We start from the raw sequence: 24,316 nt of genomic DNA on the forward strand, positions 1-24,316 counted from the left end.
GCCAAAAACTGCTGTATATTTCAAATATTTTAGGAAGCCTTATGTTTTCTCTGCTTAGGGTTGTCTACAAGCTTTTAGCATCAAAAAGTGAAGGCATCAGGGTGCAAGCTCTGAAAGTGATGGGATATTTCTTAAAGCATCTTGCTCCAAAGTAAGTACTGGTTTAAGTCTTTCAAAAAGAAAAAAGAGAAGGGAAAAAAAAAAGCAATCATCTTATGAGACTTATCTACCATATATATGTGATTTTATATGTACATGATTTTATATGTTTATATGTACATCTTTGTACTTGTTTGAGTGCATGCATTTTTTTGTAAATAAAATAAATATGTTGGTGGTTAATAATTAAATATGCTTCACCAAATAGCAGCTGCTATTCTTTAAGTACCATTCAATTTGCTTGTCATTAATCCATTTCTGACATGGTGGTATTACTAGTGTCTAGGTATTACCACTTCCTTATGAAGTTCATTTACTTCTTACTTGCATTGTCTACCTGCTTTTTAAAGTGTACTTTTTGCATAGTACCAGTGAAATCAGTAGCAAGAATTAGACTGTTGAGATTGAAACCCATATTGCTTACTGAAAAATAGGTTTAAGATTTCTCAAATGGCTTTTTAAATCTTCTTAATAAAATCGGTTAATACTGTGGTAATATGAACGAACTTCTTACTTCCTTTTTTTTTTTTTTTTTTTAATGTGTGTGGTTGCCTGTATGTCTAAGCCATTTTGTGATGTGAATTTAACTAAGAGAAAAGACTATATGTGGTTGTCATGGCTCAGAGTCAAAGCAGATAAATATTTATCTTTAATCTGTAACAGAACAGTATTTTACGAATACATAAAGGTTTTTGCCCTTTTACTAGGTGACTAATGTAGGAATTCTGAATCTTTCTCAGATGAGTCTGCAGCTTGGTAATTTACCTGTGAAGTTATTTGCAATTCAGTCACGACCTTTGCGTCTATGTTACTAAGGCTATGGACATATGTCAGTGCTATTTGTCCTTACTTTGAATAGTGGAAGTGTTGCACAGATTTCTTCACTATTTTTTGAGATATATTTTGTCAGCATGTTTTTAAAATGTGTTTATTTTTATCATGGAAGTCATGAAGTTGTGGAGCTGTGACACAAAGTGTGATACTGATATTCGTTAGCTGGGAACTTTGCTACAATGCTAGATAACTGTTGAGATCGCTGTCCATGGTTAAAATGTATTTTTGAGATAAATGAGGACAAAGATGTTTTTGCCTTAATGTTTATCAAGAAAGGTGTGTTCCGTCTTTTTGGGCCCATGAGTGAGTGAACCACATTTATGAAAGAAAGATGTCTGTCTTCAGGGAGTGACTAGCACTTTCAGAATTGTTATCCTTGCCCTTTTCCTTACTCCGAAGTGAAAGATTTAAGGTGCCAGAAGAAAAAAAGGATGATTTCAGTAATTTTAGATGTTTGAGGCATATTTTTTAGCTATTTCAATATGTAAGCTTATTTTATCTTTCTGTACTATTTTAGGAGAAAAGCTGAAGTCATGCTTGGACATGGATTGTTCTCTTTGTTGGCAGAAAGGCTGATGCTTCAGACAAGCTTAATCACCATGACCACATACAATGTCCTATTTGAGGTAGTAATATACTGTAGTTAGGATCCAATCTTCCTAATTATTTGTAAGACATTGTTAGAAAATTGCTTACATATTTGTGCTGATATGTTCCAGATGACACCAAAACCTTAGTGTGATGCAGCTGAGTGTTGCTTTTTTTCAAAGCTCACTACTTCATTTTTTTTGGCCTAACTTGGTTATGCTCATTATGAACAATTTTAGATAATGAGTAAGGTGAAAATGTATTACTGGACAAGTATAACTATGATGAAATAACGATGATGATGTGTAAAAGATGAATCCAACTATTTTTCAGTAGGCTCTCTTTATGGACATTGATGTGGCATCTTCTTTCTTATCTCTAGATTCTGACTGAACAGATTTGCACACAAGTGATACATAAGCAACATCCTGACCCAGATTCAGCAGTGAAGATACAAAATCCTCGTAAGAATTTATATAAATTTCCAAGTGATACCAGAATAAAAGTCTTCTGAGAGTGCTTATTAATTACTTTCACCAGTCTTAATTCTAATCTCAGTTAAACAGCTTTTCATAAAAGAGAAAAGATAATGAACATTTACTTGGAGCTACTTAGGAAGCAAGTCTTCAGTTTTTTGAAAGGCATTTTATGTGTCTAAATGTGTAAGGAGTTCATAACTCACCCTTTTTGGCTGTGCAGTCATGTTATGAAATGGTTTTTTAAGACTTGTGTGCACAGAATACTTTGATTTAATACATGTTAAGGTTCCAGCACAATTCTGATTGTATTATTTAGTGATGCCAGACTAAATTACCTGAAATATGGAAACAGCCTTCATTTTAAATTACCTTCAGTGCAACGATGCTAGATGGAAAATAGGAGAAATGTATCTGCTCACTGTTTTGCTTAGGTTACTTTATGGAAAAATATCTTCATATGAAACTTTAGATGTCTTTTGAACTAGGAGGAAATACTGATCTCCTTTCTTGAATTCTATGCATTATTAATGTACTCTTTATACAATACAATGGAGTTATGGTAGCTTTGGGAGTTTTTTTTTTGTTTGTTTGTTTGTTTTTCTGGAGATATATAGATTTTTTTTTAACTTCATAGCTGCTTTGTTATTAAGTGTAGGTCACAGTTGTGGGTTTGCTATGTGTGCAAAGTGGGGAAGAGAAAGGAAAGCAAAGCAAATAGAATAGAAAAATTTGGTTGCAGTATTATATGCCTTATGGTAAATCTGTATGAAGCAGGAGATGTGATGAGATTTGTATACTCTTAAGGTTTTTGAAGTTGGCAGTTACTGCTGTGATTAATACAGCTTATTTACAGTGTAAGGTATGAGTATGGAATTGGGTAGGGATAAGTGACTTCTAGATTACTTTTTTAAGATTGGTACTGATTTTATCAAATTAAATTTAAAGAAATTTTACAAGATGGAACTATCACAGTGATCATGTACAAATTGCATCTTAGTTGATTTACAAAGTAACTTAATTTTTTTGAAGTAACAAGAACAGTGACTGTCCCATTGCTTCAAAAAGATAGCCACGGTTTTGGCTGTTTCTGTGGAAAACAGAAAACAGTATGTTCTTAGAATATAACAAGAGGTGAAACTTAAAATAAGGAAGGTTTTGTCCCCGTCCTTGAATGTTATTTTATAACACAAATTGTTGAGAACTATCATGAGTTGTTTGCATTGTTTGAAAATTCACATTTAATAGAGGAGAGCAAAATATATGAATTTTTCTCATATGTTGATTTTATACATGATGTATTATGTGAACTATGTCTTCTTAGAAAAAGGTTCTGACACACTCTGATATTGGCTTGTTTTAAAGTCATTTGTCATTCAGTAACATTTGTGTTGCTTAAACCTGGTAATTCAGAAAAATTCCAGAGTAGTTTAACTCTGCTTCTGTTTTCTTCAGCTGCATAGGCCTGCAAATCCCCCTGAAGGGTGAGCAGGTTTGTGAGCCCTCTTAGAAAAAGGGATTTATAATAGTTAAACCTTCTACTCAAATAGAGATTTGCTTCTTCTTAGTGAATGTATATACATATATGTGTGTGTGGAGATATATATATATATCTCCACACATATATATTATGTAGCATTACTTTTCTTGAAGAAATTAGCATACAAACAATATTGGAAGGTGTCCAGTGTTTTAAGCTGTGCTTAGTACTAATATTTTGTTGCTCATTAACTGTTTTACAGAGATTTTGAAGGTTATTGCAATCCTGCTACGTAATTCTCCACAGACACCAGAAACTCTGGAGGTTCGGCGAGCATTTCTCTCAGATATGATTAAACTTTTTAATAACAGCAGAGAAAATAGGAGGTAAGATGACTTGCTTTATGCCCATATATACAAATATGCAATGTAAGTAACAAGGTATGCTAGTGGATTAGCTTTTTCAGCAAATTCTACAATATAGTTCTTGATACATAAAATCAGTTAATCTTGCATACAGCAGTGGTTTTAAAGATTTTTGCATACCTTACTTGGCTGATTATATATTTCTAAGATGTATTTTAAAATTTGATTAAATAGCATGTGTGTATTTTGCAGGAGTTTGTTGCAGTGCTCTGTCTGGCAGGAGTGGATGCTTTCTCTTTGCTGTTTTAATCCTAAGACTTCTGAGGAACAGAAGATAACTGAGATGGTGTATACCATATTTCGAATTTTGCTCTACCATGCAATCAAATATGAGTGGGGTGGCTGGCGCGTTTGGGTGGATACGCTGTCTATCACACATTCAAAGGTGAGTGTTTGAAATAGCTGGGAAACTTAGTTATGCAATATAATTAATTTTTGAGTCTTAAAGTGCTAGATCATAAAATGAGATTAGTCTTGAAGTGAAGATCAGTATTTAAAAGAAATAAAATACCCGGGTTTATATCTGTTACTGGATATAAAGGTTTCAGATATTTGACAAATAAATATTAATTTTGTTGTTTGAACACTTCAAACAAATATTTTGTTGTTGCTGCTGAAATAGTTAAAACATTGATTCTTACAGAAAATGGCACAAATGTTTTGAAAAATGAGAATCGTTTTAGGAGCATTTTCTGAATAATTTTAGTGCTGGTGTGGGTTTTCAGTAATGGCATGAACACAAGGGGGCGCACCATATCTATTCATAAACAAAAATACCTTTTAGTAACATGAAAAGGCCGTAAAACAAACCAGTAAAAAGCAAAGATATCAAAGTTAAGACAGATGCTTCAGCTGTTAAGCTGTCATGGGATGCAGGGTGAGAACGCAAATCCTTGCAGTATGAGAAAGACTATTAGCCTTCTTTTTTTTTTTTTTTTTTTTTTTTTGTAGTTGCAACTAAAATTCTATCTCAAAAGTTATTAGTGGATCTCCAAGCAAGTAGCAGTAATATAAAATATAAATGCCCTACCTTCTTCTGAACAATAAAACTGAGGCCAGTGTGAGCCTTGTAATAATAATGGTTTATCAGAAATACTTAGTTAAGATGACTTAAAGTGTAATTGTATCTTTCTAAATGTGTGCAACTTAACCACGTAAATAGAGGACATCTGCAAGTCTTTGGATCCTAGTGATCACTTTATGATGTTAACGAATTGTTAGCATTTCTGAGGGTCCTTGTTTTGTATGAATTATTCCAAAAAAGGCAGTCTTTGTAGACAGTAAGAATACTGTTATGGGGCAGTTCTGTTTATTCTTAATATGCATAGCTTGACTGTGGTTATTTGGCTATGGAGACACAATGTAGAAATCTATATAATAAAAGTGCATAGAATAATATCATTAAACAGGCACTTGGCTAAATGGATTCCAGGTGTGAAGAATACTGTGCCAAATTTTAACCCTTTACAAAGATTACATTTTAGTTATTGAAATACCCTTAATCATCCATCTTTTTTGTTGGCTCTGCAGTCCTCAAATCTGTTTGTTCTCTTTCCCTCAAGAAGCAGAGGGTGTGTGTGGGGTATATTGTTCAATGACAAGCTGTACCCAGTGTGAAGATCCCTGATGTACTCTTACAGAAACTGGCATAATTTAAAGCATTTCTGTACTTGTTTGGAATTGCTGGGAAACTACCCCTGGGGAAAGATGAAGAGGTGAAGGAAGACCACCTTTTTACCTCTGTTATATAGGGTTTTGGTGTATTGAATTGAAAAATTATCTTCTCCATATTCTATAAGCTTTAGCTCTATTCTTTGACTTTTTAATGAGTTATAAGGTAAGTCAACGTATGAAATCCCATTTCAATGGCTTCTGTATGAAAGTAATTATATGGATTTTTTTTGTCAGTATCTTAATATAGTGACTTAATGTGGCTAATCAATGGTCTAGAGTTCATAGACGTAAAAAAAAAAAAAAGGCAACAACAACAAAAAGACTTAAGTGATTCCGTGGACAAATATTATGACAAGAGACCTGGTTTTACAAAATACCAGAAATATGAAATACAGGTAATGATACTTCTGACCTTTTTTTTGACAAAGGCTGCATATGGTTTTTATGCAGTTCCATGGCAAGTGAGAATAGATGTGCACTTTCCTTGCATATTCAGTTCCTGGTGTGCTGCTATAGCAAGGTATCCTTGGTGGTAGAATTAACTTCTTGTATCAGTTTCCCCAAGTCTAACTTGTTGGCTTTCTGGTCAATATGTAAAGATTTTTTCTTCTTCCAACCTAATTTGGAAGAAGTTGAACAAAGGCAAGGTTGGAAGTGTGCGATTTCAGGCAGTGCTAGCAGCGGAGCCGTATTGTAATTTTGAAGGAATTGTAATGAATTTGAGGAGGTAATTTTGTTTGGACATTGGTGCTAATATTATCTACCTCAAGAAAAACAAAGGAAAAGGATTAAACAACAAAAGCAAACAAAAACTAGCTTAATAATAGCAGTATGAAGAATACTGCAATGGTCTAAGGTTTTAAAATGGGATTTTTTCACCTTTTATGCATTTATTATTTTAAGGCTTTTTAATAAATAATATTTGCATTTTACGCAGCTAGCAGTAAAAAGCTAGGTGATTTTTCATAGCTGTCATTTAATTATGTCAACACAAATCGCAATGAATTGCTAAAAAGCTCTTTGTGGTGAAACCTTACTAATCACTTGAAAATGTCTTTATGTATCAATATCTAATGATAATGATTTTTTAATCCGTCTAATTTTATTTATAAATAAATTCTTGTATCCTCTTATACCAATATTGAGATTCATACAGAATCACAAAAATAGACTCATGTTACATGGTATAGGCATAATTCAGAGGGCAAATTGTTAGATGCTAAGTGCATCTCAGATGTTTTTGATTTCTAGTATGCTTTCAAAGTAATGTGGGAGTTATGGGAAGAAAAATATTTCCTTAACACTGCTAAGAGAATAACCAATTTGTGTTTTTATTATTTCATCTCTAATTGTATTGGGTTACTGCTTATTTTTCCTTTTTACAGCCCTTTGCTTCTTTCTTACCACTAATTTATAACACCATTCTATAATAAAGAACTAGTATATAAAGGAATAGTGTTACAGAATTGGATAGGTTTTGCAGAGCTACACATCAAGATACATGCAGCTGCTATAAAAAGCCAAAGAAACTCAATTGCAATTTTATTGTCCAGTTTGATAGATTTCCTGCCACCTTTGTAGCAGGGAAGCTGTTTGTCACTGTAACCCTCTCCTCCAACAGCTGCACAACGTTTTATAAGCAGCAACGGCTTTTCTAGCATAATTGCACTACATTGGTTTCCTTGCACGCAGAATTTGAAAGGTGTGTGTAACCTTTTTAAAGCCATTTTTTAAAATATTACTTATGTATTCTGCTATTTCCATATTATATTTCTTACTGGTTTTCAAATATTAACATGTTGCATACAAATGTGCTTAATCTGTGGCTTCTAGATCAATAAAAATGTTAATGAAAAAATTAAATCAAAACTCAGGTTTGTAATCAGCTAGCACTAATTTATGAAAGCTTCTAAGAAGTAAGTTGAGTTTTTTAAACATTATAACCATGGCAGCTAGGCTCTAGACTTTATTCCTGTATTAGTGTTGCTTCGTGAAAAGAACAAATGGTTTTGTGGTTAATAATAGGAAACAAGTAAAGAATAGTGGACAAGTTGCCTTTTTGACCTTTCAGGTTCCCCAAGTTTTGAAAAAATGTAATGATTTATGCGGTATAATACGGTTCTAAATTATTTCAGGGTTTTAAACTATTGGAAAGAACTAACGTTTGCTTATTTTGGGCTCTTATATATATTTTATTACTTAAGAAGTTGCTTCATATTATTGTATGATTTGGTTAAAGAGAAACTTTTGGGTAATTTCTGAATCTTTTCAGTGGCTCAAAAAATTTTCAGTATGACTCAAATTTTAACACGTGCATACTACAGTTTTACTGTCTGTTAAGTGGAAAATATTTTATAATTTTGTTCACTGGTCTGAATAGGAAGAAGTATAATCTTAAAATACTACTACTTGAAAATACAATGTATTTCTACACAGTTGTTAGTTTTCAGTCCAAAGTATGATTGTAATAAACATTGGTAAGTGTTAAGTAAATTTGTATGGTTTTAGGTGTCCCACTCTTGTAATGCAAAAGAAAGAAAAGTGTGCATAGGGTTTACATATGTTGTGTTTGCCTGAATTTCATCACTATGTCAGACGCAGGAAAATGGCAAAAGCAGCAATGATGAGGTGGTGAAGGAATTAATATATGATGGAAATGTTAAAAACAACAACAACCACAAAAAACTTTAATTTGCGGAAAAGGAGACGTGGCTCAGAAAGTAACAGTCTATCAGCATCTCTTGAGTTGAAATCCCATTGGCATTCCTGAGCTGCTGAGAATGGTTTTCCCCTGGTTAGGAGAGGGTCTTCCACAGTGGTGTGGGCAGGAATGTTTAGTGCTAAGGCATTTTGAAGGCTTCAGATGTTCTTCATCTGAAAAGTGTGTCTGCATTGCCCTGAGGGAGAAGCAGAGGTAGCTAGCCAAGAGGGTTATTGTATTACTGTAGGTTTTAGGAAGCAAAGCTAGGGGAGGTGCAAATTACTTAGAGTAGCACGATTTAAATTCTTAAATATGGGGTTCATTCTTATGGTGTAAATAGCTATTCATAAAAATACTGCTTTTTCTAGATATAAATGAATCTCAGGGGGAACCACCTGCTTTCTGGTGAGCAGAAAGAACTTCACAAGTAGAATGTGCATCCTCCCTTCAAACTGTAATTCTGATTAAGTCCTCCTTTTCTAGGTGTTCCCTTGTTAGAGCTTCTTTTGTAGGTGGCATATGGAAAGGCTTTTCCTGATCAATGCCCCTGAGAAGGAAGTGATTTCATTATTCAGCAAGCAGGATAGTTGGAAGGAGGGATATAAACCACTGATGGGCTCTTAAGAATGCAGCATGTATGGTTAATGGGGAGCTCTTCCATCTCATTGTTCACTCAGTTTGGGTGAATGGAACGTCATGGCTAAAGGCAGGATGTTAGAATTTGATTAAATTGAACTGAAAGAAGAGACTGAAATGGGAAGGAGGAGTAGAGTGAGCAAAGTAGACTGAGAACTTATGAGGAGGAAAGAACAGGATCAGGTGAATAGATGGAGCTACACTGAATCCCTAAAAGAAGAAAGTGTAAAACATATCTACTTTTTGTTGAGAAATGCCAAAGGTCTCAAAAAGACGAAATGGGGGAACACACGCAGGGGAAAAAGCTCTGGTGCAAAAAAAGAAAAGAAAGGAGACAGGTATGAGAGTCTTCTGAAGAGGACGTGAAGAGAAAATGTATTCTCATCTGTATAACTAGGAAGAAAATGTATAACTAGGAAGAAAAATGTTGCAAGATGGGAACTGTCTGCAGCCCTGAGAATTTTTAGTGGCCTCTTTTGTTGTTGCTGCAGCGTTTGAGGCAAACCTCTGTACTTGCTGCTACTTGTGTTCATTGTGGCTGTGGGGACCAAAGGAGAAAGCACCTCTACATCATGAGTTGTGGTCTCTGCTGCGGAGCTTCCAACAGCATATGGACACACAGGAAAACAATGGCCAGAAAGAGCTGCACAAGACCTCTAGCTGGGTGTTAAAACATGCCTAGTGGTAAACACTGAATTTAGCTACAACATATTTTTATTAATAATGAAATACCAAATGTGCATAAGGCGCAGTAGTATTCCATGGAGACTTTCACTGTTGAACTATAGTAATGTTGGCAGAAATTGGAATAGAAAGGAAATAAGTATCATGAGAAGATAATGTGCTTATGTCTTGCAGTTTAAACAAACTGAAAGTAATAATTACATTAACAGAAATGAGCGAATGTGTTTGGTATGCTGCTTCCATTTATTATTGTAAGGTGATATAACACCACCTACTATGGGCATAGTAAAGTATACCTTGACTAGATTTGAAAATAAAACACAGCCATTATATAAATTTCTCTCTTAGATAAACAAAGACTATTACAAATTATGTTGACTGGTACTTGCTGTTTTTTTATTCCAGAAATGATTTGCGTGCATATTATTTCTCAAGCTGAGGAGAAAAAAAAAAAAAGTAAAAAATATTGCTACTTAAATGAAAGTACAGGACCATGAAGATGTATTGGGGCAGTAGTTTTCACCTAGCTTATTTTTTTTTCACTTTTATGTTGGTGTATACTTTTTGAAAGAAGCATGGATGACTCCTAGAAACTTCTTATATGTGGTGCCCTGCATAATAAATGTGAATTTGCTTTTCTTAGCTGCCTTCCATAACAGTTCAGAAATAACCCTGAGATTCCTCAGGTCAGTAGGTTATAGACCGTAAGTCAGTGTACGGTGCACACTGTACCTTTATATCTTTCACTTCACTGAATTGAAAATTAGGTTTGATATCTATGGATATTGCTGCCACCAATCTAAACAGACCTGTTTTTGTTTGGGGATCGGTATCCACTTTTGAATAGTTACTGCTGCTAACGGAGAAATGGAAAAACAGGTCAATGAAGTCCTTGTTGAGATCTAGAAAGTTGTAACTCTTTCTGGAGTTATGAGGAGTTTATTGATGGCATCAGCAGTGCAGGAACTAGTTTGCACTAAGCAGACTATAAGGAAAGAGCAGTACTGTGTAATTGTCTGGCCTGTGTGGCACGCATTCCCTGCCTCTACTCTACAAAATTGCCCACCTGATAATGGAAAAAAGGACAAAATCTTAACATGTAGTTAAAATATTTTCTGTATGTTCTTTAATGCAAATGTCAATCATCTTAACCTTTTTCCTTGCTGTATGCTAATTTTTCTCCTTGCCAATTAGTAAATGTTGGATGTCAAATTAAGTTAAAATTAATGGCAAAGGCAAATGTTGCAGTTATTAGCTCACCAGTGTTTTTAGCTACTAGTACGTAGACATGCATTCCAAGCATTGCAAACAGCTATGGATTACCCATCAAATGATGGTGAAGATTAATGATTGGCCTTTTAGCTCACTAATTTAGAACAATTTCTAGTAATTAATTTTGTATTATCAGCTTTACAGTTGCAAAGGCCTTAAGGAAAATAAAAAATGACTTTACTTAAGTATATTTAAGGTTCTCCAAACTGATAGTTGTCTTAGCAGTTGTTGCTAATTTGCAGATCCTAAGGTTTAATGTTGTTATATATTATCTCTGTGTACGTGTATTTAATAATCTCAATTTCTATTTAATTTTACATTCTTGATGTATACTACTTCTGTTAATCTTAAGTATTTTCTTATGGGGTGTATTGTTTGGCTTCGAACTTGTATAGTTCATAAATGCCATGACACAGAACACAAGTGTGGGGGTCTTCTTTGTAGTACCACTATATCTTCGTTTCTTGTCAAGCCAAATTACAAATTAATATAGTAAGCAGAACTGTTTAGATGTGCATGTTGAAAAGTTGGATTTTGCAAAGCAATGTTTCCTAGATTAATTTTTTTTGTACAAAGAAAAACTCAAACTTAACACATATGTTAGGAAAATCCTGTCATACAGGTAGTCTGCCTTATTTGAAGCATACTGTTTAATCTATTAATTATTAAATGACATGAAATAAATCTTTCTGATGTTTATGGTGGAAGTAGAAATTGCTTTCATTTTTAGGTGGCTTTTTTCATGTGTATGTGATGTGCTCCTGTAGTTCTGTGCTTTCTAATTTTCTTTCAGTGTCTCTCTCCTTGCGGTTTCCTGCTTTGTTCTTCAATCAATATAGATTCTCATCAGATTATGCTTGGATTTATTTGCCCAGAAGTTTACACTGCCCATCTGTAAAGATAACAGTTGTCTGTATTGACCTTCTTGCCACATTCTTTTTGGTAGTAGCAATTAACAATCTTGAAGAGCACAGTTTGGTTTCTGGAGTGTTGCAGGAGGTTGCTCTATAATTCCTTCCAAACCATTGTCTGTTCCCTGTTTCAGATGAGACTGTGAAATTTTACTGTGTTCCTCTACCATACGGTGTATTTTCAACTATTGACTTAACATGGGCAAAGAAGACCTGCTGCAAAGTTGGTTGCATCTCTAACATAAACAGTCATTACAATTCATACTTATATCTTGCAACAGACTTTGTTGGAAAAACAAAACTGCTCAACTTTCTACTTATGATTCACATGTTAACATTCAAAATTAATATGAACACGTATGGTACCACTCTGACTTCAAGCACATGTAGGTTATTAGGAAAAACAAAGCATGCAACAGAAAACTCTCCTGAGAGAGAGTAGCATGGGATGATTTTGATTAATCAGTTGAAGTATATGCCAACAGTATTTTCATTTGTTGACTCTCTTTTTGAAGTTATTGCAATAAAGCTTTTTAGTAATTGTGGTAATGGAAAAATCAACAGAGAGTGGGAGAAGAGCGACAGCTGGCTGTAGATGAGCTCAAGTTGTCCAGTTTTCTTCTACTCAGTAATGTATTTCACCAAAAGTATTGTCTTTGCCTAATTGTGTTTTTGAACATAAATGTCTAACATTGCTTATTAAAATCTACTTTGGGTTGTTTTTGACATCTTGGCTTTGGTGCAGTTCAGAGGGGATTTGGAAAGAAGTATTTTTGAAATTAAAAACAAGCAAGCAAACCAAATCTAGTTAGCAATACTCTGCAATGAAATATTTTCTGGGTCATTGTGCCAGGGGGACAAACCTTTAGTTATTTGTAATCATTCACACTTTTCTTCATATATAACAGATATTAAACTAGTATGGAAAGACTTTTTTTTTTCTAAAACAGAAGGAGGATTTCCCAGCTCTGTTGCTAGAGACTCAAGTTTCAATTATTTCAACTTGAACAAATAGCATGCTTCAAATAATGTGTTAGTAAAGTATACTACTCCTACAATACATTAACGTGTGTTTGGAAAAAATAGTTCGTTAAAGAGCTAACATTGACAACACAACTTGCTAAAAATATTTTCTACCTTTGTTCTTTCTTTGCTCTTCTCTGATTAGTTAACTATAATTTCTAGTACCTTTTCAACCTATGTATTTAGCTTTTGACTAACGTGTTTGAGGATTTAAGTAAGACAAGAAAATGTGTATTCATATTTAATAAAATGTACTACTCTAGGTTGTTTAAGGAAAACGTTAATGATGAAGAAAACAGTTTAAAAGAAACAAAACATACATCTGCAGTTTATATGGGGGGAAATGTTGAGAACTAAGGTTATAGTTTCTCAGGTCTCTCAGAATAAAGGGGATAAATAGGCATTTCTGATAGAGGAGAAAAATCTAAATCCTAAACAGACAACTATGGATAAACTAAATTTTATGACAGAATAATAAAAACTTCAGTTAAGCAGTGAGAATTTTTTTCAGCACCAAGTTATTTGTTTGGGCAAATGATTTTTGTCAGTATGTATACAGAGAGTTTTTCTACCTGGATTTTTCTTCTATACATAAAATTATTAGCTCATTTATAGGCTGTCTCACTTTAATCAGGCATTGTAATTCTTTTTTTTTTTTTTTTGTATAAATATATATATATTTTAAAGTCAGAGTGAATAGCAGTTGAGGCAAGATCCTCTGCAGAATTTTAGGTGTGATTTAACAGTCCCCAGGATTTTGGCTTTGTTACATGATTTTCTCTGCCCTTACGTTGTCAGTTGTTTTTATTTTTTATTTTTTTTAATGTAATCTGCTTAGAAAAGATAATTTTTCTTTGCCAATTGTTGAGAACGTTTAAGGCACTAAAATGATGTGAAAGTTCAGCCATAAGTGTCCCTGTTACTTATTACAAAGCATCCCCTCTTACAAAATGTTGAGATTATCAGCTAACTCAAATTTGGTAATTCGCTGGATGTTATATTGTTGCATTTTTATTTGCATCCTATACAATTAAATGTATGCAAGTAGCATGGATAATTCAAATTACAGATGACTGTTATTATCAAAGGAAATAATAGCAGTGTTAATTACAAATATTCAACTTTAAACGTTTTAACTTTTACCAGTAATAGTCTCTAAAACTGAGTAAACATCCTAGTTCCTGTCCTTGGAGTCATTCTAGGATTTTTTCCTTAAGGTACCACTTTTTTTTTAAGTCAAGAATATCAGATATCCCTAAGAAATACTTGCTGTTGATTGAACTGATATGTGCAATGTGACATTTATTTTTAACCTTGTATTTAATGTTATCATGAGGACAGCATCCAATATAAACTTGTGGTATAACTCCATGATTTGAACTATGATTTTGAGTTTTTCAGAGTAAATGGTCATCGGTATGTAACTTTTAATGTACTTTCAACTCTGTTCTTTTAGGTAACATTTGAAATGCACAAAGAGAGTCTTTCTCAAATGTACAGGGAATACCAAGAAAAAGGAGGTGAAGAGAGTGGAATAGGTACTTCTGCTCCAATAAGAACAATTTCTGGAGTTAGCAAAGGAGCAGAAATCGTGAGAAAGCAACAGTGTTTGGAGATAAAAGAAGCTGCTGCCGCTGTGGCTCCTTCCTTCCATGATGATATGGAGTCCACTACTGAAAAAAATGAGTCTGATGGTGACCTGCAAACACACTCAGTATCTGAACAGACGAAGGAGGAAGACAGGGAGACTAAACAGGATTTAAAAGTAATGCCTAGTTCAGAATTTTCGCCAGAGACAGAAGCAATAAACCCCAGTGTTTCAGAAATTAGTAGTGGACTAGCTGAAGCAATTGAAGATTCTCTGAGCAAACCTCAGGAGCTTATGGAAGAAACAGTAGCTGCTTCGTTGGTAATAGAAACTACTTTGGAAGGAGAAACTCCTGCAACTCCAGAAGAAGTGGAAAAATCAGCAGTAGAGATGGAGGATGAGGATGACTTTGTTGATTTGAAAGAGGAAAGCAGTGTTCCTTTACCTTCAGAAGAATTTGCAGAAACAGACAAAAAGCATAGCTCCAATGAAAATCAGGTGACAAAGCAGGAAGAAGTGATACAGAAGCAATCTGAATCTGTGCTTTTAAAATCTGAGGATAATTTTGGCATGAATGGGAAAAAACAAGAACTGGCATTATCAGAAACCGCACATGCTGCAGTTCAGGAAGTAGCGACTCAACTGGATTCAGAAGGGAAAAAGAAACTGGAAGAAAAGGCTGTTCCTAGTGAAAAAACAGCTGAAAATGCAAATGCACATGTAGCGGGGCCTGCTGGAGCATCTGAAAAAAGAATTGCTAAGCTTGATGTTTCTAGTGTTGCATCAGATACGGAAAGACTGGAACTGAAAGCCAGCACATGTCTAGAAGCACCTCTGCCCACCAGGTCCATACCTGAGGTAACTTCTACCTGTCTTTTGTATGCCTAGCTTAAAAATAAAAGCTAGCTGCACTTTTTGTGAGTTATCTAAAGAACACTTTTGACTCTTTATTAAAACAGCTGTAATTCTTACTAATTTGTGTACTGTGAAGTTTCTAACCTTCTATTCTTTGTCTAGCCACTTATGGATTTTGGTGGAGTATTTGGCTAGCTGTATCCTTCATTTGTGTCGCTGCTTCCATTCTTAAGTTTGAAGAATAGAAATATTTATGTATTCTGACATGATTTTATTTAGATTTTTTCTGCTTTTTTATTCAACCTCCCCTGACCTCTTTTTCAGTCTGATCACTTATATGTACAACTGTTAGAATTATTGAGAAGCAAACAGAACTTGTGTGGAAAAAAAACACTACTAAAGTTCTGTGATATCCTGATGGAACTTGCGAAAATGTATTTTACTCTGGCTTCTCTGCAGGCACATAAAATACATGTTTTTGAAACTAAAATTTGACGTGGTTATCACTCTGTCATGTCAGCTTATGTTTTCATGCAAGTGCAAGTTAAACCTGGGCTTCTGTTGTCTACTGCTGTGGTTTTCATGGTTTTCACTGCTTTTCATGGTTGAATGGTCACGTATCTGAGTACTTCCCTTCTGCAGAGATACCTGCTAATGGATGCTCTTCATTCTGCACCATTCTTCCTTAAAGGAGGAAAAGCACTGTCTACCGCAACCTATACTCCCCCTGTGGTAAGGTTGAGTTGCTGCTTGTGTATGCTTAGACTGACAGGTGTGGTAGTGCAGCTGTAGACTAGTATTTGTGTAATAGTTTGAACTTTATTTGTAACTATGTGCAAAGTCTAAAGGTGCGGTATCTAAATTCTTAATCTGTGAAATGCCATTCAATATATGCCACAGAAGCCAATAACCAGGTTGTGGGGATTTTTTTTTGTCTACAAATTGTCTGTTCAGAGCTCAAGACAGCAAGATTCTTCAGGACAAGAGCTAGCTGCTACATCAGATGGACAGAGAAGAGACTCTAGGTCAACTGTGTTCCGTATTCCTGAGTTTAAGTGGTCACTGATGCATCAGCGCTTGCTCACAGACTTGCTCTTTTCCATTGAAACAGATATACAGATGTGGAGAAGGTAAATATATGTGCTTTCCATGGAACGATCTAGACAGGCATTTCAACAATAGTTAACCTGAGATTTTGTTGAAACTGCATCAGAGTCACTCTTTGGCTCTGAAGTTTGGTATTTTACTCATTATTCAATAACCTTATTTTGTCTGTGGCCTATACCCAAATATTCTTAGATTTTGTTTAAAGACTCTTTACAAACCTAAATGTGTATTGGTGCAGACCCTCAACCTATATTTTGGCTGAACTCCTAGCCACAATTAAGTCAATGGCAGCCCTGATGATTTCAACTGGACCATGATTTTCACGTTCCTGATCATCTTTTACACATATCTAAGTATGCACTAAAAAAAAAAGTATCCCAAATACTATTTACTACTTCCATATTTACACAGATCATGTTGCTGCTTTATTAGGGTTTTGTGAACAGAAGTATTCTAGTTATATGCATTTAAAAATTAATTTGTAATTGGTTTGGAATGTAATTATCAGAATGGTTTTAGTAAAAAACAAAATAAAACAAAACAAAAAAAAACAAAACAAACAAAAAACCTGAAACTTTGAAACCAGTAATAATTCTGCATTTTTAAGTTAAGATTTTTATTTAAGATATTAAATAAAATTGTCTATTATTGGCTTTTAGTACTGAATGTCAAATTTAAATTGAACTGTATAACTGAACTGACCTAATGAAAATGAATGTAGAAATGAATACATAGTTCTTAAGTGACTGAAATACAATTTAAACTGAGGTGGATTTTTGTTTGACTGTCATTTTTAAGTTGTGAGTAAATTAACTGCTCAGGACATCCTCAGATACAGCTAAATACATTTTCAGTTTAGATTCTGTTCTGAAAGTGTTTCCTTTTTTAAACTGGATTTGTTTGAGTTTTGTTGATTATAATTTCTTGGTATTAATATTTATTTATATTTTAGTAGTGAATCTAATCTTTACTATTTGTCTTAGTATTTACTTTGTTTTTCCAAAGATTTGAGTTAAAATCTAGTTTGTACCTCTAGGAAACTATTGTATGGACCGATACAGTGACTTTTGCCATAGCAGATAATCATAGAACAGCCTCTAATGCATCTTTATCCAAATAATGTTTAAGCATGGATCTTGATGTTTTGAGCAAGCTATAATCTGGAGAGGTTTAAGAACAGAAAGGACATATATTTATAGGCTTAGATTAAGGCACATCAGTTGAATCTTCTGGTGATATTTGCTGCTCCATTGCTAACTGTCTTATTTTAGTTTTTTGTTTTTTTTTTTTTTTTAAATATGCTAAACTACCACAAATAAAGCTGTATCCTGCAAGTATTTTTGTGAAACCTGCTTCTTTGTTTTGGACAGCCATTCTACAAAAACAGTGATGGACTTTGTGAATAGCAGTGACAACGTCATATTTGTACACAACACAATTCACCTCATCTCTCAAGTGATGGACAACATGATCATGGCTTGTGGTGGTATATTGCCATTGCTGTCTGCTGCTACATCTGCTACTGTAAGAAATTTCATTTTTATTTTAAATTTTCTCTTGTGGGTATACACCTTTCTTTATGTAGTGTATTAACTATTATATCTGTCCTTTTGGGAAACAGGAATATGAAGGGGGTGTTTCCACAAACATCTTTCCTTCCTTTGCGATTTCCACACTTTAAGATAAATTGGGTGTCTGCCCTTGTTGCCTGATGAGATAAAAAGAAGTCGCTTAGCTTCATTGTCCCACAGTGGTCTGGAATAAGATTAAATCTCAATACTAGAGATTGTTTCTAGAATATGATGAATTACTACTTTTGAATTTGACTGAAAACAGACTTCCAACATACATTTTTCTTATTTTGATATGTACGAATTATCATCTTTGTAAAGAAGTAAATATTGCTTGCAATTTTTCCTCTGGGTAGCACGAATTGGAGAATATTGAACCGACTCAAGGACTTTCAGTAGAAGCATCTTTAACATTTCTCCAGAGATTAATCAACCTTGTGGATGTGCTGATTTTTGCAAGCTCTCTTGGTTTCACTGAAATTGAATCTGAGAAAAATATGTCATCTGGAGGAATTCTGCGGCAATGTCTTCGTCTAGGTAAGTAAATAAAACTACTTAATAAGCAGAGGAGGTTGCTATCATGAAATAGTTAGCTACTGATAGCTTGTTCTTTATTATTATTTTTTTTTTAAGTCAAGACTAAATTTAGTCTAAGATGCCTTGGGATCTCTTACTATTATACTATTACTCTACAAGGCATATGCATGTTTTTTTTTCCTCTTTAAGAAATTTAAATGAAACAAATCAATTTGTAAATTTGGTAGCCTGACTGTTGTGGATATATGTTTTCTTTTTACCCATGAAAGTATTTTTTCCAAAGTTCCCTAAATAACCAAGATTGATACACAGCAGCATTAAGAAAAAAGAAATCTTGTACCATGTATAAAAGCGTGAACATTCACAGGTTTTCACAGGTTTACCTTAGAGAAGGGGTTTAAATCTTGTGTTCAGGAGGTGAAGGAATAGTGAAAATTAGAGATGTAAACTTCTAAAGAATTCAAACTGATTAGTAGCTGTATCCAAAATTATAGTATGTTTGTATCAAATTGGATTGAATGAAAGTGATCATGACTTAAAAATAAAATAATAATGGTAATAAAATCATTGTCTGCATCCAGTTAGTTAATACAGGAGAAGAGTATTCATGCCGGTTGCATGCTGTAAGATTTCTTTGCAATGAAAAGTTTAATTTGCATGAGTGCCAGAGCAGCTCAGAGCAACAACAGTAACTAGCCTTCCTCTCCCTTTCTAGGCAATTAAAACTTTGTGCAGGTAGAACAAGATTTATGGGATGCAAACAGGTATAGAGGTGGGGTAGTTCTTTTTTCCTTTGAAAATAATATTAGAAGACAAAACAGGTACAATTTGAAGCTTAAAAAAAAAAAAAGAATGTCATGTAATGTAAGAATGTTTAGTCCAAGAGCATTGTGAAGCAACTATTGACATGTTTCACTAGTGTATCACTTTTTTCTTCTTTGCTACTCTGTGAAATTTAGCTTTTTCACCTTTCCCAGCTCATGAGATTGAATGCATGGTAAAATTTCCGTGAGGGATGAAAAGAGGATGTAATAATGTTAACTTACTAACTTTGAAGTATTCATTAGATATAACTTGTGTTGTAATAGTTAAGTTTTAATTATTAATGTATTTTGAGCGTTGTTTTGCAACTATTTAGAACTTTTGGAAGCAAAATATTTTTACTGATGTGCTTAAACTTTATGGCTTCAGTAATAAACAGACATATTATACATCTCTGTAAGGGATATAGACAATACTATTTCCCAGGGTAATTCTTAACATTTATTTTCCCTTCAAGTATGTGCAGTAGCAGTAAGAAATTGCTTGGAGTGTCAGCAGCATGCACAGATGAAGCCTATTGGAGATCTTGCAAAGAACCAAAAAACAATGCAGGGCTTTATAGGAACAGGAAAATCCACAGCAAAGGTAAGTATGAGAGCACATGCCAGAACACAAAAGTTAATAATCATTACTGTGTGCAAAGGGATAGGTTTTTAAATTTGTAACTGTACCACTGATACTTAAATAGCGCTGAAGAACATGAACACTGGAAATCCTGAATTAACTTTTTCAAGGTATAAATTTAACATATACGTATTTCACCTTCCGCGGTGAAATAATTTTGTCACAAGAAATCCGTATTTTTGTTTTCCCTTAAAATATGAAATGTCTATGTGATTGCTGTGCTCTCAGTTATGATAATGTGATGTACAGTGGGAAATTGTACATGCTTGACTATTCCGAGAATGCTTTTAAAAACAGATTTTGAAACAATTGCTTTTTTTTTTGAATAGAGTCCAGTAGACATTGTGACTGGTGGAATTTCTCCAATACGAGACCATGACAGACTTCTGCAGGACATGGATATTAATAGACTTCGAGCAGTAGTTTTCAGAGATATAGTGAGTTACAAATTATGTTGTACCTAGAATTCTATTTGCTATATGGTTGCTGCGTTAATGCTGTTGTCTAATCTGTCTAATGTTGTCTAATCTGACTCTCTGGAATTCTGCCTATAGCTTTCAAGACTCTTGTATGTTTAATATGTTATTTCTAGTACAAATATATTCTTTCACATGCTGTACATAGACAAATCGCATAGTATATATATATATACACACTATGCATCTGGAAGATGCTTATGTATACTTTCTAGCTAGTTATGACTTAGAGGCCATCTGTAATTCCTTTATGTCCCCTCAGAGGAACCAATTTGTGTGTATGTGCTGTATATATGCATATGCTTTTTTGGCTTGAATTGACAAAAAAATAACTTTGCCATATGTCAGCAACTTTATAGCTGATATTGAGGAAATTGAGATTGATTGCTTAAAAAAAATCCTCTGTAAGCAACTACAGTAGCTACAATGGCTCTGAGTCATTGGCCACAAGCTGGTATGCTAGAACTTACTTTACAGTGTTTAGAATATTTAGCAAGTATAATGAATGACCCCATGGCTTTTGTGCTACCCAGAATAGTTTGGATAGGACTACTGGTTTTCACATTTACAGGAGTTACTGATTGAAGCAAACTTCATTCAGTACAGTATCAGTGCGCAAAAGAGTAATGGGTAGTTAATCTTCTGTACTGGTGGCAACTAAAATAATCCTAACAATGCAATTTTCAAAATTGAGCCCATCTTATATTCTTACTTTTTAGTTTAAAAAACAATATATGCATATGGAGTTTGCTTTTTATGGTATATCTAAGCCACTGGATTTTCTGTTTCATGAGTATATATAGAATAATACAATAACTCTGCTCTTTGGCTACCATGTTGAACTGTAGAGAAAAAGTAGACAATAAAACATCTCTTCTGGAGTACCTTTTATCTGAACTGTTTATATTGATGTCTAAATGTTTTATTTTTGATTTGTGTGTGGTTTCTTAAATGGCATTCAGTGCTCAGAATTGTGATTGGTATGATTTGAACATGTATAGGAGGAACGTACATGGATTCCACTTAACCATCAGTAGTATAACTATATGAACTTTATTTCAAAGAGTTCTATAAAAACAGCAGAAAGAAAATAAGGAAGGAATAGTGCCGCTTAACTCGACCACAATTTTATTAAATACAGTTGAAAACTGTCCTACAGAAACTAACTAGGAAGAAAATTCTATTGAATCCTTACCAATCTAGGGGGCTGCACTCTGATCATGATAAAATGAGCTTTACAGTTTGAGAAGTTCAAGAAAGTGAGTTAGAGAAAAGAAAAAGATGAATGCCTCCTGAGTACTTACGTACATGAGAGGAAAATCTCTCCCCTCGCCCATTGGTCTGTGATGACCCAAATTATTCAGTTCTCCTGTGATTCCAGTGTGTACAAAGCTGTTTTTTTTCTTTGGTTTTATTTTTTGACCAAAAAAGGTTTTTTTATTTTTTGACCAAAGGGTAAAGGGGATAGTCTTAGGCAAAATTGTTATGTCTGTTCACATCTGTCCATGTAGGTCTTTCCTGTCTTTCACTAGGAGTGACTGAGTACCCTGAAGAGGTACTTGGCATAATTCATGTTAAAATGTTGTAAACAGATTTTAAAAAAAACATCTTGAAAACACTATACCAGTAATGCCAATGCATATTTGCCTCATTTGTTTAAATTTGATGTATTACAGTACATCTATCTGGACAATCTGAGGAAGAAATAAAATAACTTGGATTCTAGAATTTATTCCAATTCCTTCACTGATATGTAATAATTTATAAATACTTCTCCAGTTTTCTTGAATACAGTTGCCTGGTACTATTTCAGCAAATGTTAATATCTTGGCAAATATGAGTAATCATGCAGTAGAGGAAACACTGGTAAATAAAGGGGACCCTGCACTAACTGGAAGCGTGTAGTCAAAGCACATAACCTTAGTCAACATTGTCATATATGAAAAATGAAGGGATTAGTGCCACTTGAATACAATTGCTGTATTCTCCAGCTTTATGGATGAGGCAAATTGTGACTAGAGAATATTGTTCTTCCATTGTTGACGTATCAGCTTACTTTCAGTCTGTTTATGGTAGCGCTGGGCATACTTTACAGCAAAATAAGCATGCTGCTGAAATTGTAATAGAAAATCTGTGTGTGTGTCCTTTTCTACAGGAGGATAGTAAACAGGCTCAGTTCTTGGCTTTGGCCGTTGTATATTTCATTTCTGTGCTCATGGTTTCAAAATACAGAGATATTCTGGAACCCCAGAATGAAAGAAGACCACCAAACCATAGCCAGTCTTTCAAGGAATCAGAGAATGAAAATAATGGAACTCCTGCTACAGGTGAATTGTTTGTTATTTGGCTAAATATAGTAATGTGGCTTATGCATCTTAAATTTCTGTAGAAGGCCACTTCAGATTGTACAGAAACATATGCTTTATAACCACCTAAATAAATAACATGGAAGTATCCCATTTCCCTCTTTCTCATCTAAGAAGAACCTAATAAATAAATAGAGGTGTTTAATCTCACTGAAGTAGCTAAGTATTCATGAAGGCTTATTGCAGAAAAAATGCTATCTTGCTTAAGGTCAAGCATGCATAAGCGTAGACTGGCAGTTTTTTGTTTCCAATGTAAGACTATTTTTCTTAATGCTGCTCTTCTTTAGGGCAATCAATTCATTTTCATTCTTTGACTGAGTCAATATTTTCTGTTTCGTTTGTCTCAAATTTTGGGTGTTGAGACTTTTTATGCTGCTTAGAAATTGGAAGGATTTTCTTCTGTTGCAAGTTTCTATTAAATACTTTAATACTAAATCTCTAAGTAGGCAAGAGGAAATAGTTATAGCTGTGTTATTTCCTTTGTCACCTATTAGAGTTACTTTTTTAGGAGCATTGTGGTGAATACAATTGTGTTAATAATGAACTTCAAATTTGTTCTCTGCCTTTGGTATGAACAGATGTGGAGAACCCATCTGCTGCTCTCACTGCTTCAACTTCAGCTTCCAGTGAAGTTTCAGAAAGTACGGCACCTTTACGAAGAATGGACTCTGGTCTTGGGGAGGAACCAACTTCAGGGCAAACTAACAGTTCAGGTGGTTGTGTTGAAGCAGGACTGAATGCCAGTGCAGGTCCAGATGCTATCAGTGAAGTACTTAGCACTCTCTCATTAGAAGTAAATAAGTCTCAGGAGGGCAGAAATGAGACAGAAACTGAAGATAGTAAGCCTGCAACTTCTGTACCAGCTGCAAAGAATGTTAATGTAAAAGACATCCTGAGAAGCTTGGTAAGCACACCAGCTGATGGGACTGCAGTGGATCCTGCTCTTCTGCCACCAGCCTTCCTTGGAGTACTTGGAGATGGAGGTGCTGAGCATCATGTACAGTTCCATTCCTTTGACAGGTAACTGATAAAATATTTGGACTAGTACAGTTTGCTTAAGCTATCTGAATGGAATAGAAAAAAAATCAGAGGTTCAGCAGATCACACGTACACTGTCATCTAGTACTTAATATAATCAAGATGCTCTGATTTTTAAGTAGACCCGTTGACTACAAAACCCACTGACCCCAAATGGGTTCGCCATGAAGACACTGTGGTATTCTCTACAATTCACAGGATGTTTTGTTGTGCTGGAAGACGACTGGTAATTGGGTTATACTTGAATGTCTCAAAGCCATCACTTCTTTTTTAAAGTTGACTCTTCTGTTTCCATGCATGTTACAGCTCATAAGCAAGTATGGTAAGAGGGCCAAGAAATTGCCTAGAAATGATGGCAAGAGTAAAATAAAAGATGGAGTGTAGGCTGCTCTTTTGTCTTTCCTGTTTTCTTATTCCTAACTACAGCACTTTCAGATGGTTTTTTGCCTCCTCCTTTATCTTCTGCTCT

At 34.4% G+C, this 24,316-nt stretch overlaps 1 protein-coding gene across 3 annotated transcripts in view; it reads left to right on the forward strand.

Moving 5' to 3' along the window:
• LRBA (LPS responsive beige-like anchor protein) overlaps positions 1–24,316 on the forward strand; it is a 395,253-nt gene that overhangs the window by 59,944 nt on the left and 310,993 nt on the right. For all 3 annotated transcript variants that reach the window (XM_035325418.1, XM_035325421.1, XM_035325419.1), the window contains exons 17-29: positions 59–151; positions 1,511–1,619; positions 1,964–2,045; positions 3,800–3,923; positions 4,155–4,347; positions 14,320–15,309; positions 16,261–16,436; positions 17,784–17,937; positions 18,341–18,521; positions 19,801–19,928; positions 20,297–20,404; positions 22,599–22,770; positions 23,388–23,829. In XM_035325418.1, coding sequence (XP_035181309.1) covers positions 59–151; positions 1,511–1,619; positions 1,964–2,045; positions 3,800–3,923; positions 4,155–4,347; positions 14,320–15,309; positions 16,261–16,436; positions 17,784–17,937; positions 18,341–18,521; positions 19,801–19,928; positions 20,297–20,404; positions 22,599–22,770; positions 23,388–23,829 — 2,952 coding nt within the window. The remainder of the gene's footprint in view (positions 1–58; positions 152–1,510; positions 1,620–1,963; positions 2,046–3,799; positions 3,924–4,154; positions 4,348–14,319; positions 15,310–16,260; positions 16,437–17,783; positions 17,938–18,340; positions 18,522–19,800; positions 19,929–20,296; positions 20,405–22,598; positions 22,771–23,387; positions 23,830–24,316) is intronic.

Source organism: Oxyura jamaicensis, chromosome 4 (assembly GCF_011077185.1).
Source record: "Oxyura jamaicensis isolate SHBP4307 breed ruddy duck chromosome 4, BPBGC_Ojam_1.0, whole genome shotgun sequence".
In the NCBI taxonomy this organism is placed as follows: domain Eukaryota; kingdom Metazoa; phylum Chordata; class Aves; order Anseriformes; family Anatidae; genus Oxyura; species Oxyura jamaicensis.